Source organism: Tenrec ecaudatus, chromosome 3 (assembly GCF_050624435.1).
Source record: "Tenrec ecaudatus isolate mTenEca1 chromosome 3, mTenEca1.hap1, whole genome shotgun sequence".
NCBI classification, from domain to species: Eukaryota; Metazoa; Chordata; class Mammalia; order Afrosoricida; family Tenrecidae; genus Tenrec; species Tenrec ecaudatus.
This window is the reverse complement of record NC_134532.1, coordinates 60,764,333-60,784,687: the sequence shown is the minus strand read 5'-3', so window position 1 is coordinate 60,784,687 and position 20,355 is coordinate 60,764,333. Positions and strand designations below refer to the sequence as shown.

The 20,355-nt window shown below is 40.7% G+C and overlaps 1 protein-coding gene across 2 annotated transcripts in view; it reads left to right on the top strand.

The window, feature by feature from the left end:
* The window catches only part of MND1 (meiotic nuclear divisions 1), a 69,421-nt gene that overhangs the window by 28,859 nt on the left and 20,207 nt on the right, over positions 1 to 20,355 (top strand). For both annotated transcript variants that reach the window (XM_075544794.1, XM_075544795.1), the window contains exon 5: positions 15,989 to 16,063. In XM_075544794.1, coding sequence (XP_075400909.1) covers positions 15,989 to 16,063 — 75 coding nt within the window. The remainder of the gene's footprint in view (positions 1 to 15,988; positions 16,064 to 20,355) is intronic.

The following is a 20,355-nucleotide window of genomic DNA, read 5'->3' as shown; positions in this document are numbered from 1 at the left end:
TGTCCAACAGAACAAAACCCTGCCCAATCCGCCCCATCCTTATAATGGTTCCTATGCTGGAGCCCATTGTTGCAGCCACTGTGTCCGTCCACCTCCTTAATGGTCTTCCTCTTTATTCACGACCCTCTACTTTACCAAACATGATGTCCTTTCATGTGCAACATAGGTAAGACTAAGCTTCACCACCTCATGTCTAAGGATCAATCTGACTATGCTTCTTTCGAGACAGATTTCTGTTCTCAATATCCCTCACCAGCACCACAATTCAAAAGCATCAATTCTTCTTTGGTCTTCCTTATTCAGAATCCAACTCCCACGTACCCATGAGGCGATTGATAGTGCTATGACTTGGGTCAGATGCACTTTGAGTTTCAGAGTAACAGCCTTGCTTTTCAGCCCTTGAAAGAGGTCTTATGTGCCAGGTGTGCCCGGTGCGACACTTCCTTTGATCTGACAGCGACTTCCATGAGCATCGATTGTTTCTAATGACTGCTACTGCTACTCACTGCCATCAAGTCAGTGTTGACACAGTGACTCCCTGCGGTTCCAAGATTGTATGACAGTCAATATTTATTGAACACTTAGCCAGGAAGCTGTAAGCATCTCTTTTACATGTTTTGTGTCACTTGATTCTTATTACAGTGTGAGGTTGTTGTTAGCTACAGATGCACCAACTTCCACCCATGAAGACTCCATGCACAGTGGAGCGGCTGGTTGCTTCCCGTGATTAGTTCCCAGTCACACTGTTGTGATCCTGCGGTTTGCATTGGCTAGTTCTTGGAAATCCACCACCAAGGCTAGTCCAGCTCAGCCTGGAAGCGCTGCTGAATTTAGTCATCATCTAGCCCCATTTGACACTGGAGACCACTGAGGAAATGAGAGGTTAAAAATACTTGCCCGGAGACGTCGGACAGGCAAGATGACAAAATAATAATTTATAAATTATCAAGGGCTCGAGGGATGGGGAGGCAGGGAGGGAGGGGAATAAATGAGGAGCTGATGCAAGGGGCTTAAGTGCAGAGCAAATGTTTTGAGAATGATGAGGGCAATGAATGTACAGATGTGCTTTACACAATTGATGTATGTATGGATTGTGATAAGAGTTGTATGAGCCCCTAATAAAACAATTTTTAAAAAAAACCTTGCCCAAACTGACCATCTGTATACATGGTAAGAGAAGACTCAAACCAAGGCATTCTGACTCCACAGTCCTTGCTTGCAGCCTTAGATAAATAAAAGAAAAAAATTAAATAAAAGCAAATTCCCGTTACTGGAGAAGCGATGACCAGCTTGAAAGACTTTATGTAAGTTTTGTTGTGAAGTAATGGGGCAGTACAATTGGAAAATCTGATAAAGGCCCTGTTTACAGAGTGTCTTAGTGGTAGAATTTTGCCATGTACACCAAGCAGGGGAAAGTAAAAGTTCTGTGTAAAATTCTTATAATAGTATGCTGCTTGTTTATGAAAATTAGATTATAGCTTAGACCAAAGTGTTATTGCATACTAGTATTGCACGCAAAAAAATTTTCCTATTTATTTTCCTCTTCATGTGTACAATATTAATGTCACTGTGAATATTTTAAATGCAGTAATTTATTTCTACTAGCAGAAATTAATGTTTGGGCTGGGTTGGAGAAATGATTATTAACCTATTCTAAGTAGTTGTGTCATAAATATGTTCCTGTAGTTTTATAAGGAGGCTGTGAGCTTGCTAGTTCTTATTTTAATCTGTGAGTTCCTCTGAGGTAGATGCAAGATAGAGTATGGTTTCTGGCTGAGACTACAAATAGTTTTTTTTTTGACTCACCAGAAAGTAGATCAATGCCCAGAATACTTTCCCAAATGTCTATGTTGTGATCTTGTTACAAAGTTTTATTCTTTAAGCTTAATTTATATTGTGAAATCTTCCAAGTGAAACACTTCTTTATATCCTAAAGGAAGGATGAGGCTTTTTAAAGGTCAAGAAATTAGGTTTTTCTTGTTCACATACAGATATTTCAAGACTTTTCACTGAAGTTTACAGGTTTTGTCCAGTGTAGTTATCATTTAATCCTGTGTGTGTGTGTGTGTGTGTGTGTGTGTGTGTGTGTGTGTTTGCCTGCCTAAGGCCTTTCTGAATTTTTACAAGAAAAGGCAAGGCCAAGGGTATTGGAATAAGCTATCCTTCCTACCATCTCCTTTTTCTCTGCCTCTTCCAAATACCTGGCCTTGAGAATGATGGAAATAGCCTCAAAATTCCTTCTTTTTACCTTGACTGAAAGTGAACGGTGTAGGATGCTGTCGTATAACAGGTACAAGAACTAGATAATAGTGCTTATCGGATAGGAACTGGAAATACGGGGAATCCAGGACAGATGAGCCCCTCAGGAACAGTGGTGAGAGTGGCGATACTGGGAGGGTGAGGGAGAAAGGGGAAACATGACAAGGTCTACATGTAACCTCCTCCCTGGAGGACGGATAGCGGAGAACTGGGTGAGGAAGATGTCGGATGGTGTAAAATATGATAAAATAATAATTATTTATAAATTATCAAGGGGGAGGTGGGAGCGGGGAGGGAGAGGGAAAATGAGGAGCTGATCAACCAAGGGCTCAAGTAGAAAGCAGGTGTTTTGAGAAGGATGATGGCAACATATATATGAATGTGCTGGACACAAATGATATATGTATGGATTGTAAAAAGAGTTGTATGAGCCCCTGGTAAAGTGATTAAGAAAATAACAGTGCTTATTTAAAACTGTTACATCCGGCTTCCAGTTTATATGGGGTCACCTGGCATTATGGGGAATAGCTTGTGATTACATGTGACATGAACATTTAAGAATGTTTTTCCAAAAGGAATACCATTTCCAGTCTGCATGTATTTTCATGTCCTTGCCTTGTCAGTTCCACTCACACTTACATTCTGACTAGAGGATGCCCTGGTTTTGCTCATCTGCTCCGCTGAACTTAGCTCTCATTTTCCTGGCTCACAGTAGGCATTTTTAATTCCCAAAGTGTCCACTATGCGTCAGAACTGACTTGATGGTATTGAGTTAGGTTGGTTGTTTTTTCTTGTTGTGTTGTGTTGTTTTGTTTTATTCAGTTTCCTGAAGATGAGTTAGCCATTTGGAACAGCTTCTCTATATCCAGTTAGGCAACTCAGTTCAAACCTTTTAGAGACTGCGAAAATTGCTGCTGCTGTTAGGGCCCATCAAGTGACTGCACAGCAAAACAAACCACTGTCCAGACCTGTGCCATGCTCACAGTTATGGTTATGTTTGAGTCCATTCTTGCAGCCCTTGTGTCAGTCCACTCACCGATGGTCTTCCTCTTCTTTGCTCCACTTACCAAACATGATGTCATTCTCCCTCCTAATACCATGTCCCAAGTGCCTGAGAAGCCTCACCATCTTCCCTTCTCAAGAGCATTCTGGCTGTACTTCCTCGGAGACAGATTCGTTCATTCTTCCAGAAGTTTGAACCCGCCCAGAAGGCACCTGGCAGTCTGATTCCAAGGGTCACAGCCTTGAAAATGCGGGAGCCATTTCACTCAGGACACTGGGGCCGTCGTGAGTGGGGGTGAATTTGATGGCCACTAAAATAGCATCAACATCTCTGGACTATTTTTGTTTTCTAAGTGATTTTCTCCCAATATAACTATAGTTGATTTTCAAATCCACCTGCTGTTATCTTTTTGCACTTTGTTTAGTTGCTCATTTCTTTTATTAATTTAGCAATATTTAATATATTTGTAGTACTTCTGCTTGAGGGGATGGGATATTCATTTCATTTGCTGGCAGCTGCACTGTTGCCTGCCAGTTAGTTTCCTTACATTGTATGTAATTCGTGATTTTGAACTTATCTTCAGATTTTGTTTTAAATGTGAATATACATTAGTGGAGGTTGTGTGTGTTTTGTTCTCTGGTATGCACTTATTGAGTACCTTTAACTTTATATGTTGCTTTCATGGTTAGATTGTGATACTTTACAACGTAGGCCCATTTTGTAGGATTCCTGGTGCTCTTGTTTGGTAAATGTGCTCGCTCAGGATGGAATGCTGGCTATTTGATCTCCTGTTTAAGTGAGATATGCTCTACTCTATCTTTACTGAGGAGCCCTGGCGGCATCGTGGGTTATACATTGGGCTGCCATGCAGCCAGTTCAAAGTTACCAGCAGCTTGACAGGAGAAAAATGAGATTTTCTGCTCCCATGTTTACGGCCTTGGAAACCTATAAAGGCCTGTCTACTCTGAGGTCACTGTGAGTCAGAATCGACTCGATTGCATTAAGTGTGGTTTTTCAGTTTGGGATATGTTTACTTGGTTCACAGAAAGCTGGCCTTTTAATGAGCACAGTCTTAACCAGAAGGAAAACAAATTTTAAAAAAACTGAGTGTTTCCTACTTGCTAAGCTCTCCCTTACTGAAGGGCTGTCACTCAGTAATATTGTAACTGTCTGCATAATGAACAGTAAATAAAGGCTTTCCAGCACACATTGCATTATCCCCCGCACGCTTAGGCTTTTCACAGGCTCCTAGCAGAGCAGGCTGTATCAGAGGGGCTGTTGTCAGAGCTTCAGCACATCGGAGCAGTTCAAAAGCACTTGTGGATAGATTCAGCTTAAATTCTGAGAGTCTGATGTGCAGAAGGCTATGGATGACAGTGGAAGCACAAGATACATTTGTGAGTTCTACACAGGAAATAAGCCTCCAGTGATATCCCTGTATTCATAATGGGGGGATAAGAAGAAACTGGTTTCTTTGGAAAGATGACTCTAGGAGATCAAAATGATAAGATTTGATCAAAATGATAAACCTGGTTAAAACCTTGTCCGTTGATTCCCCCCCCCCATACACATTGGGCCTGATGTGGTTTTCAACGTTTTCTCTGTGTGTGTGTGTGTGCGTGTGTGTTTTCATATTGGGGGTTGTGTGTGTGTGTGTGTGTGTGTGTTTTCATATTGGGGGTTACCTCTGATGTATTTTGTCATTAAGGGTAGCCCTCTTGAATATGTTTTTTTGGTATATGTAACCCAGGATTGATGAACTTACCAGAGACAAGTAAAGTAAGGGTTACTGGGGGTACAGTGAGGAAGGGTGTAAGGTAAAGGGGGAGTTGATATCAAGGAATTTATGAAGAAAGATGCTGTTTTGAAACTGGTTGTGGTAGCAACTGTATAATTCTGTTTGATGTGATTGAACTTTTTTTTATTAGCTCCTAATAAAATGGTTTGGTGTGGTGGGGGAATGTTTAGTGGAGTAGGGCCAAAAACCCAAATTTGCATGGCTTAAATGATAAGGAGCATTGATTTAATGACTCATTAAAAAATAAAATATCTCAGGGCAAAGTATGCCTTAGGCATGATGTAATCAAGATTCTGATGCCATTTCTCTACATTTCCCTGGTCTTGCCTTTCTACCTGTGTCCTGTGGTTGGCTTGCTTCGTGCTTACAGGATGACAGCCAGCACTAATTGGGGCTGTTTGCTTCCTTGTAACTGTAGGTTAGAGTCCAGTGGGGAAGGCAGGTTTGTTTCCCACAACACATTGAACCAAACACTTTGGTTGCATTAGAATTCATTCCACACTTGAAATCAGTTAATGGGGCTAAGAGCATCCCGTGTATTGAAAACCTCCGCTCTGGGGTCATTTCCAGCCCCTCCACGTACCGAAAGCAAACAGGAAGAAAATCACAAATGTCTACTGAAGGACACGAAGGAACTCTTCAATAAATGGAGCGTATTCAGAGATGGTAGATTCAGTTGTAGAAATGTCAATAAAACAAATGTCATGGCAGCCAAAATCATAAATTTTTATGAATGATTCCCAGCTTTCTGTGGCAGAGAAATTGCAAGAAGGACCAAGCAAGTCTTTGAAATGAATGAGTGGGTTGATCCTGTTAGAAAACAAGAGAATTAGTGCTTGTGGTAATTACATTACCTGGTGCCAATTTGAGACTATTAAGAGTGAAGGGGTACTGTTTAACATGTCAATCACATTGTTGCTTGAAGACCTCATTTGGAGGCACTGTGGAGCTAAACAGCTTGCTGGAGGCGGGACAGACACTCTGTGTTTGATATTTCTGATGACAAGACACGTGGAGCTAGGCTAGAGCCCTAGAGCTGAAAGAACCACATGGAGACCCACGCCAGCGCTAAGATGTTTACACCGCCACTGGATCCACAAGACTTTCCACCCACTGGCCTGTGACCTTGCTGCATTCAGCGTCATTACATGTGTTTTATGATTCTGAAGAGGAATTTATAGATTGGTATTGGACATATAGGCTAATATCGGACTTGTGGACTTGTTCTGGACTGGCCTGGGATATTTTCTCAGTATTCAATTGCTCTTCTATTTAAAGCTCTTTCTTATACGCATATGACTGTCTGTGAATTTGTTTTCTAGTCAACCCTGACTAACACAGTGCTATAGTAATTAGAACTTACTGTTGGAGTAGGAACAGACCAACAGGTAAATGGAGCAGTATAGAAAAGCCATCGCAAGCCCATATTTTATTTATTTACTTCTTTATCAAGATGCCATATCATTTCTCTATCAACTAAATGGAGGGAACAATTAGGAAAAAACAAATTGACTGCCATCAAGTCTGTTCTCAATTCTGACTCATAGTGACTGTATATAGGGTTTCCAGATGTACATTTTTATCAGAGCCTCCTCTTCCTTTCGTGAGTTAGCCTCATGCCTAACCCACAGTGTCATCAGGGCTCCTTAAGAGAAGGAGGCTAGTCTGAATTATAAGGGTAACAGCATGTCCATCTGAAAGAAATGAAAGTTAAGCCCTCTCTGATACCAAATCTAAAATAACCATCTCTTAAAGCACCAAGCATCAAAATACTGCTCTGAAGTAATATTGATAAATATTAATAAATATTGAAATATGGAAAGCTTTGTTAAACAAGACAGATCCTAGAAGCCATAAAGGACTGATGAGTTTGCATAAAATACAAAAAGCCTTTAACACTGAAAGTGAACATAAGTTAAAAAGTAAACATTTATAGCAAAGCCTTACCATCTACTTCATAAGAACATTTCCTCGGTATGTAAGAAAATTATACACTGAACAATAAAATAATAAGTTAAATAAATTACAGGAAATATACAGGATAAACATCTAGTCAGGAAAGATACTAGTTCAATAATCAAATTAAAATTAATTATTTGTATGTAATTTTCATCAGATTTAATCTTTTATATTAGTAATACCCACTGTGGGGGAAAGTTGCAGAAAATTAGCCTCTTGATGTAGTCAAAGTTAAGTTTTGAAAGTGTTAATATTCTTTGATCCAGCAAGTCTACTTCTAACCTATTTTATAAAGATACTTGTGCATTGCCTTAGACTGAGTTCTCTAGAGAAACGAAACCAGCCATACTTGTATGTGTTGTATATAGAAAGAGATTCCTATCAAGAAATGCTTGCATAGTTGTCCACATAGGTAAGTGCAGTCTGGTTCAAATCAGGCTTCTCCTGAATTGTGGAAGCTGATAAACAAGAAGCAGGATGACAAAGCAAAGACAACAGCAGCACAAGCTGGTGGATGTGGAATTCCAAAGCTGGCCGAATGAATCCACCAGCACAGGTCGTTTTATTGAAGGCTCCTGAGATCAGCAGGCAATACGGCAGGAAATTGGGGAACCAGGCAAGATCCAGCTCTAGCAGGTGAGGGGACAAAGAGGATTCAGCTCTCGTCCATCTTTCTTCAACAAATGGCTTATGACATGTAGGTGTCATTAGGCTGCAGTGTGGTTTGTGTGTTGAGTTCCTCTACCCCCCTTACCTAGACGTGTCTAGTTGACATAATCCCTAACCATCACATACATGTCAATGACATGGGGTATTGGAGCAAATGAAAAATAGCTTTTAACAGAAGAATGAGGTATCAAGTAGTTGATAGATATTAATGAAAAATGGAATAGACCTATGTATATATACTATTTTCCCTGGAAAGAGGAAGTTATAGAATCTTGTATAAAGGATAATCCACTCCTACTGATGTGTTCATGAAGATCTAGCAAAGAAACAGGACCGGAGGAGCCACAGGAGACTAGGAGTCCCCCTCAAGAGGGGGGAGCATGGGAAATGGAGAGGTGAAAGAGGACTTTCGGTAGCTAAGCACAGCAAGGATGTATAATAAAATCTGTTGGTACGGATTCTGCTCCAACTTATGGCCACCCCGTGTGCAGCTAATCAGAACTGTGCTTTGGAGGGTTCTCAATGGCAGATTTTTCTGAAGAAGATCGCTTGGCCTTTCTCCCAAGGTGTCTTAGGGCGCACTCAAACTTCCAAAATCTTTGTTAGCAGACAAGCATGTGAGCTGTTATGTTTAAATACTTCTGCGTTGTTACTATTTTGGTCTAAATAAGAATGTGCTGTGTGTTCATCTTTTGAGAATGGATTCGTGTATGACTTACAATGGGTAAAGGATGTTAATATGGAAACTCACAGGGACAATTCTACCCTGCCCTATAGGGTTACTATGGGGGTCACCATTGACTCCGGGCAGTGAGTTTGATTTTTTTGTTTTTGTTTACTACATAGAAAACCAAAGCACAATACAGAGATAACCAGCTCTTAAATGTTGTGCAGTATTATGTTTGTTTTTTAAATCATAGATGGGATGTCAGTTTATAGATAACTTGGTTTGCAGCTGTTTCATGAGCATGCCTCCCTTCTGTCTGTATTTTCCAGTATCACTAAAGTTTATTTGAAAACCTTTCCTTTGGCTGAATAATTTTCATATATCCATACCACTTCTCTGCTGTTTATTGTGCTCCTACCTTTATCATTTATATATATCTTTACAATGTTCATTGTTTCCTGCATGGAAATACTGACTTAAAAGGTCCACATCTCTAAGCTGTAGGTACCCTAAAAAGAATTTTAAACAGTTTTATTCGCATATAATTCACGTATCATACGATTCAATAGTCCAGTCATCTTAAGAAGTTATACAATCATTGATCAACACAATTTTAGAGCATTTTCTTCTACTCATTGTTATCAGTTCCCCATCCCCCTGCCCCCCCTCCAATCTCACTATATGACCACAAAGGAATCATTAATACAGTTAACTGTCTATATATCTGCCTATTCTGGATCTCCTACAGGAAAACATTTTTTTAAGTTTTTTAATAGATTTAAAGTAGGTAATTCTGGCTTTTAAGGGATTTTTTATTGGTAAGGGGAAGAAAATATAGAGCCCCTCTTTTCCATAATACAGTACATAATTTTGAAAACGCAGCAGCTTGATCTTCCTTTTTTTTTTAGTAGAATGATCTTGTTTCGCTTTTGCTGGTATCTTTTGCCTGCCCTCTGGCCTTTGATGTTCTTACTTGGAAAAATATATTCTTCCCTACTATGATTTTTTTTTTAATTCTAAAAAGAGGCAAATTAGAACTACTACCCCCGGCAGCTTGAATCAATCTTTCTGTTCCTCTTCTGAATAGGCACTTCCTTCAGGCAATAAATTAAGCCTTTAGGAAACATTGGCATTGTGTTTCTCAAGCCCAAGCGATCCTGTAAGTGGCTTGGAATGCATTAAAGGGAAGCATTGAGCCAGACCCTCATGTCTAAAGTTGCTTTTCTGAGTTACAAATGGCTTTGCTGTTGCTGTTCTGAGTTACTGGCTGTCTACTTATTGTTTGCTCTAGTGAAAGCTGCCAGTGGATTTACTGTAGAATGTAGTTGGTTCTAGTTTTATGGCATAGAAATTATCAGGAAAGTTTGCTCTTAAAGAGTATCTTATGGTGAATACTTCTTTTCAGGTATAGGATATCTTGCGTTGAGCCGTATATGAGTTACAGAAAAATGGTACCGAAAGTACAGAATTCCAGTATCCACTCTACTCCCTGCCCCTCGCATTGTATCTTCTAGTAACATCTGGAACATCCTATGGTCCAGGTGTTAGAGCTGAAAATAAAGGTCACTTTTTGTGTTGTACTGCCCTGCTAAGTTCTGACACATGCATAAGACCTCATTCCCACAGTTACCGTCGACTACAGAATCATTTCACTGCACACTAAGAGCCCTGGGCTCCACCTCTTCATCCTGCCCCCTCCATTTGTAATAGTTTTGCCTCTTCCAGAATGGTGCAGAGTTGAAATCCTACAGCATGTAGTGAGGACCTTTTTAAAAATACAGGGTGTTGTTCCCTTTTCTTTCTGCAAATGTAAACTTATGTATTTAAAGACAAATAATAAGGGTTTTGGGGGGGGGTGAGGGGCAGTTGTTTAGATAGGAATAAATAGCATTAGCTCATTTTTGTTGATGAGGTAGATAATGTTCCTCCTTAGATTTTAGTAAGCTCTTTTACAGCAGAAAACAGCTTTTTAGTGAGAGCAGTAACCCTCCAAAGTGTGCTGTCTCAATTAGCAGCTTCAGCATCACACCAGAACATGTTAGAAATGCACATTCTTGGGCCCCACTCCAAACTGACTATTCAAAAATTCTTGATATGAGGCCTAGAAACCCATGGTTGAACAAGCCTCCCAGGTGATTCTAACCCAGCTCCTCTACCATCCAAGTCCTTCCAACTCATAGTGACCCTAGATGGTAGGAGAGAGGGACGTTCAGCTCTCTGGGCATAAGACCCATGATATCGTCTATATCAGCTAACCATCCAAAGAGAAGCCATTTCAGGCATCACATTAGGGCTGAATTAATTAAATGTTTGATCAGTGTGGCCTATAAATGATTTTATAAATATCCATATGGCCCTGGGCAGAAGACAAGGTTCCCCACTCCTGCTATATAGCGTTTCTGAGGCTGTAAAGCCTTTTCTTGCTTCTACAGTGGGGAGCCCTGGTGATTGTAGTGATTACAAGTTGGACTGCAATCTGCCTGGTCGGCAGTTCGAAACCACCAGCAGCTGTACCAGAGAAAGAATAGGCTTTTTACTCCTATAAGCAGTTAAAGTCTTGGGAACATCCAGGGGGGCGCTATGTTTCTTCTACGGAGCAGCTGGTCCCCTAGGGTGCTTCACAAGAGGTGCATATCGTTGGATCCAGTTGTTGAGATTTTAGCTAAGACACAAGAACACATCACTATCGACTTAGGCCACATTATTTTGGTGCTGACTGTTATTAGCAGGAACGTCCCTTCGATTTCTGTTTCTTTCCATTACAAAGCCACTTAAAGTGACAAATCAAGAATTTAGTGTTCCACATTCAGAGTACATGAATATATTCAGACTCAAGAGTTTTTTGATTGAGCTCTTTTCAAATGCTTTTAAATTGTAAATTATAACTGAATACAGTACTTGAAAGCCATTTTGTAGTAACATAATTAAGATATAGTAATAAATGACTGAGTTTTATACAGTTACTAACATTTTAGAAAACATCTACTTGTCTGGTTATGTTTAAAACCTTTTTTTAACTGGATAAGAATGTTGCATCTGTGCGTTGGGGTTTTTTTGTTGTTGTTTTTAATTGAAAACATCCTCTCCCATTAATGTAAATGTTAATTTAAGGATCCCTGGTGGCACTGTGGTTACACATTGGGCTGCTAATCACAAGGTCAGCAGGTTAAAACTACCCACCAGCTACTCTGGAGAAAGGGCTTTCTACTCCTGTAAAGAGCTAGAGTAAAAACCCACCGTGACAGTTCTACCCTGTCCTGTAATATCATATGAGTCGGCATCAACTCGATGGCAGTGAGTTAGACATTGGCCTGCTAACCACAGGTTGAATATTTAAACCCATCAGTCACTTTGGAAGGAAACTGAGGCAGTCTGCCCCATTAAGATTTATAGTCTCCAAAAACCTATGGGGCAGGCAGTTCTTCCCAAAGGGTCTCTGTGAGTCAAAATAAATTCAGTGGCAGTGGGTCTGGTCTTTTAGGTCTATTACTACTTTACTAATTATTTCAGGTCGGTCCTTCAGCGTAAAATGTCAATATTTTTAAAACGACTGCATTTTATAGATGAAAACTCTTGTATAACATATCAGCCCCTCTTTGCTAAACTAAGGATCTCGGTGCATTATTTTGACTTGTAAATTCACTGCAGAGTTTTTTAAAACTTTTTTTTTAACTCAGGAAGAGAATTGCTTATAAAAAGAGGTGTAACTGGTTTGATGATGGTGGTAGCTGGCCTAACCTTAGATCCTGTGCTCAGGATTAGAACCAGAGAACCACTGAAGGAAAGTTTACAATGTTCCCTTTATGCCTACTGGGAAGTAGAAGGTGTTTTGGGGTGTTCTTTTAAAATCATTTTATTGTGGGCTCTTTCAGCTTTTATCGAAATGCATGCATCCATCCATTGTGTCAAGCACATTTGTACATATGTTGCCATAATCATTTTCAAAACATTTTCTTTCTACTTGAGCCCTTGGTATTAGCTCATTTTTCCCCTTCCTCATGAACCCTTGATAATTTATAATTTTTTTCATGTCTTACATCGCCGCTATCTCCCTTACCCACTTTTCTGTTGCCCATCCCACTGGGAGGGGGTTATATGTAGATCATTGTGATTGATTTCCCCTTTCTTACCACACCTTTCCCTTCCCCTCTTGGTATCATTACTCTCAAATGCTATATCTTTCAATAGCCGGGCACCATCCACTCTCTTCACATTTGTTTATGCACCCATTTTGTCTTCAGCAATCTTGTTGGGAAGGTGAGCATCACAGAATGCCAAATTATTAGAACAAAGTGTTCTTGCATTGAGGGAGTACTTAAGTAGAGGACCAATATCTGTCTGCTACCTTAATACTTAACATATAAATATATGTACATAGATCTATTTCCCTATCATTATATATAAATATATTTACATATGTACATGCCTGTATTTAGACCTCTAAAAATGTCCTTTGCCTCCTACTTTTTCCCTCTTATTTCCTTTTACTTTCCCTTATCCCACTATCATGTTCAGCTGTCATTTGGGTTTCAGTAATTCCTCTTGGCTACAGTGCCCTTGATAAGCCTCACCATGCCTTGTTTCCCTTGTCCTTGGTTTGTTGACATCCTCGTTCCTATCCCCCCCACCTCCCCCTCTTCCTTGTGCCCCCACCCCTGAACTGTCTATCCCATTGTTTTCTCCTCCAGATTGTTTGCCCCACCTATCTTATCTAGATAGACATACAGAGACAATAGTAAGCATAAAAACAAGACAAAGACACACCAAGAACACACCAGCCTGTGATCGAGGGGTCCCGAAGAGATCAGTTACCAGGCATCAAAGAACAAAAAATCATATCCTTGACTGCACACCTCCATGATAGGATCGCTGAAGACAAATGGGTGCATAAGCAAATGTGGTGAAGAAAGCTGATGGTGCCCGGCTATCAAAAGAGATAGTGTCTGGGTTCTTAAAGGCTTGAAGGTGAACAAGCGGCCATCTAGCTCAGAAGCAAAAAAGCCCACATGGAAGAAGCACACCGGCCAGTGCCATCACGAGGTGCCAAAGGGACCAGGTATAAGGCACCATGAAAAAAAAAAAGATATATCTATGTGTGTGTGTGCGCGCGCGCGCGTATACCATATTGAATGAAGGGGGAAGTGCAGAGTGGAGACCCAAGGCCCAAGTGTCGGCCAATGGAGATCCCCTCATAGAGGGGTTTAGGAGAGGAGATGGGTCAGTCAGGGTGCGATGTAGTACCAATGAAGAACATAGCTTTCCCCCAGATCCTGGATGCTTCCTCCCCCCAACTACCATGATCCGAATTCTAGCTTGCAGGGCTGGATAGGGCAGAGGTTGTACACTGGTACATATGAGGGCTGGAGGCACAGGGAATCCAGGGTGGATGATACCTTCAGGACCAAGGGTGTGAGGGGCGATGCTGGGAGAGTGGAGGGTGAGTGGGTTGGAAAGGGAACTGATTACAAGGATCCACATGTGACCTCCTCCCTGGGAGAGGGACGGAAGAGAAGGGGGGGAAGGGAGACTCCGGATAGGGCAAGATATGACAAAATAACGATGTATAAATTACCAAGGGCACATGAGGGAGGGGGGGAGGGGGACCTGATGCAAAGGGCTTAAGTGGAGAGCAAATGCTTTGAGAATGATTGGGGCAGGGAATATATGGATGTGCTTTATACAATTGATGTATGTATATGGATGGATTGTGATAAGAGTTGTATGACTCCCTAATAAAATGTAAAAAGAGAAAAGAGGAGAAAATAAAAAGAAAATGATTAGGGCAAAGAATGTACAGATGTGCTTTATACAATTGATGTATGTATATGTATGGACTGTGATAAGAGTTGTATGAGCCCCTAATAAATTGTTTTTTAAAAAAAACAAGACAAAACAAAACAACAAGAAAAACCAAAGACAAAAAAAGAGAAGCCTATAAATAATTCAAGGTCTGTTTGTTGACCTTTAGGAGTGTTTTCTTGGTCCAGTCTGATGGGGTGCCACACCCTGGCCCCAGCGTCTATTTTTGGTATTCCCCAGGGACGTCATTGCTTTGCTTCACTTGCTGCTCTGTTGGGAAGATGTTTTAAAGACAAAGTTGCTAAGTTTTAAAAGGTATTGTATTACCCTTAAAAAACAAAAAAACTTTTTTAACCCTTCCAAGACCAGACTATTTTCTGCTTTGAATTTTTTGTTGAAACTGTGTTTCCAGCAATTAAATGCATTTTACATGAAATGAAAAGCAAAAAACAATTTGAGGTCATATGGGTCCTGAGAGAATTAATGAGACACATATATCAGATTCATTTGTTATACAGGCCCCCAACAGAAGGAAGCATGCACTGAAAGTGGGATATATGTTTCCCATTAGCCCTCAGGTGAAAAATTTTGGTAGGCACTATATATGTTCCATGGGTCCCAAAAAGATGATCTATTTATTGTATGTATCCCTGGGTCTCATTGTCAAGTCAGTTTCTTATATAATAAACCAAAAAGAGAATACATTTATCCAGCCACTTATTTTCTAAATATTTGTAACTCAGGAGTTGGAATGTATATGGGATATGTTTTAAGAAGGCATATTCCTAACCATGAATCTGAAATGTTTAACTATTAGTAAATCATGTGAATCTGAATGTCTAGTTAGTTCATAGAAAAAGATTGGGAATATCCTGTTGTTATTTATTTAGTCATGGGCCCAGATGAAGTTAATTAAATTGAGAAACAGAAACAATTTTCAGAAACTAATCAGTAATTTTTTTGTTTGTGTCCAGCACAGGCTAATAAATATTCCCTTTCTCTGCTCTCTTGGTATTATTTAATCCATCACCACATGACTTACGGTAGTTACTTGCTAAACTGGATATAATCCTTTCGCTGACCACTTTTCAAATACAGCTAACAGATTTTTTCTTCTCTTTAAACTTAGCCTATCATATATACAGTTTCTCATAAAGTAGTTCATTTAAAAATAATAAGTGATGGTCCCATTATTGACTCTATTAGTGAAATGTCACAAACGCACAAGTCTACAAAACAATACCAGCATGGGGTATTTTGAAAAGACATTAGTCAGAATGAACTGAAATTTGAAGAGTAAATATATAAAGCATAAATTTAACATCTTTTTATGGTCTATTTCAAACTAGATAATAGTAGGCCTGAGAGTGTATGGAGATGGGGTTGGGAGCCTGATCAATGGAGACTAGAAGACTAGGGAAAAAATTAAAGCCTGTCCATTTTGCTGTAAGTAAGAAGGAATGGTGGGGGAAAAGGGAGGGAGGGGGGAAAAAAAAGGAGGACCTTATGCAAGGGGCTTAGGTGAAGAGCAAGTGCCTTGAGAGTGATTGGGACAGGGAGTGTATGGGTGTGCTTTGTACAATTGATGTATGTATATGTATGGATTGTGGTAAGAGTTGTTGGAGTCCCTAATAAAATGTTAAAAAAAAAAAAAAAAGAAGGAATGGTGTTTTAACTTGTTTTTCAGTCTTCCCTAAAACTCATTTTACTGTCCCTAATAATTGATGGTCCCCTGGTTGCTTTGTCTTCTTTGTTTTTAAATGACAGATGCTTTCAATACAGTCTTCACTTTTTGGTCTGTTAAGTTGATCTGAACTTGTTTTTCATGTTCTAGTTGTCTGAGGGAAGACAAAAGCACGCAAACCTACAGAAGAACATTGACAAAGCCAAAATTGGCCGACAGGAGACGGTACGTTTATGTCTGTAGATCCTTTAATAATGGCATTTACAAGTAGAAGCTTCAGGACAGAGGGGGAGGGATAGCATTCCTTCTAGAAAGGAAGTGGAAAGGGTCTGAGAAAGTTTGACATGGGAGGTCTCACAAACATGAATGTGGAATTTTTTCTCTCTTATCATTAATGTATCGTATTTGGCAACATAGCATAGAACCATAAGCCTTGGAACCAGACTGATGTGGTTTGAATGTCTCCTACACCCCTTGTTTCTCAGTTGTATTCTAGAAAACCGTGAACCCTACCTCACTGGGTTAGATTAGTTAATATTTTCAAAACTCTTGGAAGAGGACCTGGGTGGATTTAAACTTCTAACCTTTTAGTTAGCAGTCGCTGAGTGCATTAACCATTTATACCTCCCACAGATCCATGGCAGGTGGTAAGCCCTATATAAATATTTGCATGTTTGGGGGATTTTGTTTTTTGTTTGAATAGAAATCCCCCCTGAAAATGACTACATAATATGTGTGTTGCTTTGTAGTACTTTTACATTGTTTAAATGAACACTTACATATTTTATTTTATTTTTTAACCTATTTTATTTTTAAAGGAATATTGTTCTCTAAAGTATTATTTTAGGGATTCAAGGCAATCATTCTACTTTCTAGTTTTATCTGAAGTTTGAGTTTATGGCTTTAAAAATATTGAAGGTCGACATAAACTGCTACCTGTGTTCCATGAAAGGTCCCTGGGTAGTGCAAATGACTTCCACACTCTACTGCTAACCTGAACAAGGGGACTGGTGGCAAAGCCGGTTATGCATGCGGCTAACTGCACGCTGTGCTTAACAAAGTGAGTAATTTGAATATGGCAGCTGCTCCATGGAAGAAAGATGAGGTTGTCTGCTCCTGTAAAGATTTAAAATCTCAGAAACCAACAGGGGCAAATCTACTCTGTATTTCTTATAGGGTCGCTATTGACTTGGAATCAACTCAAAGGCAATGAGTTTGGTTTGCTAACCTAAATGTTCAAGGCTTGAAGCCACCTAGTGGCAAAGTCTGTCTTAGTCATCTAGTTCTGCTATAACAGGTAGGTGGCTTTAACAAGCAAACGTTTAGGAGGCTGAAACTTGAATTCAGGGTACCAACCTAGGAGAGGTCTCTTCCTCATTTCTTACCCCCTCCTTCCCTCTCTTTCTGTCATCCCTCTCTGGCTCCGTCCCATTTCCCCCATATCCCCATGCCCACCCCCACTTACTCACAAGCACTCTCACAATCTTTTCTTAACTTTTTCTCTGTTTTTGTTTGCATATTTAATTTGCTCTTACATATCTCAAAAAAAAATTAACACTGATGATCAAATCCACCTTACTTTAATACTTCCTCATTAACCATAGATATGCCTCCCTCCTCCTTGACACCCCCCCAAAAAAAACATTACTAGCATAGATTCCAACTCATAGCGACCCTTATATGAGTCACCATTCTAGAACAGAGTTGCCACATACTGTTTCCCAGCCTATAAATCTTTATGGAAGCTGGTTACCACATTTTTCTTCCACAGCTGAATGCTTTAAACATTGTGCCATTAGGTACAAGGGTTAAGAATTACAATACATATCTGGGGGAGCATAATTCAATCCACAAGACCTAGCAATGGATTCCACAAAATTACAGCCAAGAAACTGTGTGGAGCAGTTCTCTGTAACAAGGAGTCACCACAAGTTGTAATCAATGGCAATGTTCTTTTTCAGGTGGAGTTTTTGTTTGTTTGCTTATTTACTTTCTAGCTAGGCCTCTATTCTGAAAATCTTCAGGCATTACCCTAGGCCTTGGTGGGGCAAGAAAGCTACTCTAAAACATGTCACATCGTAGAAAGGAATGATGACACACCACTGGTTTACAGTGGCTCCATGCATTTCACAGTTAGCTCACGGACATGCTTATGAACAGTCAGCACCGTCACCATTAGAAATTGAGTGGTCCTTTCTGACAAATATTGAAGAGAAGGTACATTCTAGCCATATCTGAAACAGTTATATTTTTTCTTCAATTAACAATAGGAACAACCATTTCTCGGTCCTCTTTTTCTTTAACACTGGTCAGAATGCACAGAAGTAGCATCAACTAATAATGACCTCTCCATTTCCAGAAGTTTTCAACCCATCTGCTGTGTGCCTTCTAGTCTACCAGAACCAATGTAAGGAGGAGGAGGAAAAAACTCACCCACAAGGGTAGTGGACGACTCCAGCTATCAGAAGAGAACAGTGGTGCAGAAAGACTCCCGATAAAAGTGACCTCTTGCACTTGTTCTGAGTCACATAGCAAGACTTTTAAAAATATCTCCCCTCTGTCTACTAGATAGGAATTCCTTGGTGGTTCACATAGTCAGCTGCTAAATGAACGTTTGAGCTTCCATTTATCTCGAGCCATTGTGGGTCAAATCTGACAAGCTGCTTCCAATATAACATTGGCTATTGAACACCTTGTATTGACTTAGGCTGTGTGCTTCTTCTCTGTGGACTTTGTTGCTTCCGAGCTAGATGGCCGCTTGTTTGCCTTTAAGACCGCAGACGCTATATCTTTTTGGTAGCCGGGCACCATCAGCTTTCTTCACCACGTTTGCTTATGCACATGTCTGTCTTCAGTGATCATGTCGGGAAGGTGGGTATCATGGAATGACCGTTTAGCTGGGCAAGGTGCTATTGTATTAAGGGAATGTGCGCGAGGAGGCCCAGTGTCCACCTGCTACCCTACTACTGAACCTATAAATATATGCACATAGGTCTATTTCTCCCATAATCATAAATATATTTACATATGTACATGTTTGTATTTAGGCTTCTCTGTATGCCATTTGCTTCCTACTACTTTCCTCTATTTCCTTACGCTTTCCTCCCGTCCCACTACCATGTTCAGCCTTCATTGTGGTTTCAGTAATTCCTCTCAGTTACCTTGCCCTTGGTCACTCCCTACCAGTCCTCCCATCCCCTCCCTGGCACTGCTTTTGAACCACTTGATCTTCACTTTTCCCTGTGTTGGCCAACACCTCCTTCCTTCCCCTACCTCCCACACTCTCATGTCCCTCCAGGACCATTGGTCCCGTTATTTTCTTCTCACATTGATGGTCCAGCCTATCTTATCTAGGTGAACCTGCAGTTATAGTGATATGTGCATACAAATGCAGATGGCTTTGACAGCACCCAAGTGGCACATAAGAACATGGCATCGACAGCAGCAACACCGACACACTGACAGACAAAAAAGCCACTGACATACAAAATTTAAAAGAGAAAAAAGAAGACCAAAACAAAAAGACAGAAAAAAAAATTCTGTTGGAGTTCGAGGTCTGTTTGTTGGCCTTTAGGAGTGTTTTCCGGCCTTTAGGAGTGTTTTCGGATGAGTCTGGTGGGGTGCCACGTCCTGGCCCCAAAGTCCATCCTTTATACTCCCTCGGGATCTCCTTGTTCTGCTTCCCCCACTGCTCCATTGCACGCCCCCAGTGTTTGCCTCAGTGTGGTGGGGTCAGCTCAGTTGCACATCCCCCACTGTCTCAAGTGCCGTCAATATAAGTGAATACAAGGTGTTGAACAGACCATGTAGCAGACACCAAAGAACAAAAACCATCATTGTGTGATCGCCTTCCTCACATAAATGCTAAAGAAGAATGTGTGCATAAGTAAGTGTGGTGAAGAAGGCTGATGGTGATTGGCTATTGAGAGATACAGCGTCTGGGAACTTAAAGGCTTGAAAGTAAACAAACGGCCATCAAGCCCAGAAGCAACAAAGTCCACATGGAAGCAGCACACCAGTATGTGTTATCATGAAGGGCCAAGGGGACCAGGTTACAAAAAACAAAGGCTGGGGTTGGGGGGAAATCACATCATTGTGAATGAGGGGAGTGCATAATAGGGACCCAATGCCCATCTGTAGGCAGCTGGACATCCCTTGCAGAGGGGTGTGGGGAGGATATGAGTCACTCAGGGTTCAGTGTAGCAGCAATGAAACCAAACCTTTCTCTAGTTCTTGGATGCTTTCTCCCCCCCCAATTTCATGATCCCAATTCTACCTTGCGGATCTGGTTAGACCAGAGAATGCACAGCGGTATACTTGGGATCTGGAAACACAGGGACTCTAGGACGGACGAACCCCTCAGGACCAGCGGTGAGAGTGGCGACACCGGGAGGGAAGGGGGGGTATAGAAAGGGGGAACCGATTTGGAGATCTGTGTGTAACCTCCTTTCTGGGAGATGGGCAATGGGAAGGTGGGTGAGGGGAGACGCCGGGCAGTGTAAGGTAAAACAATAATT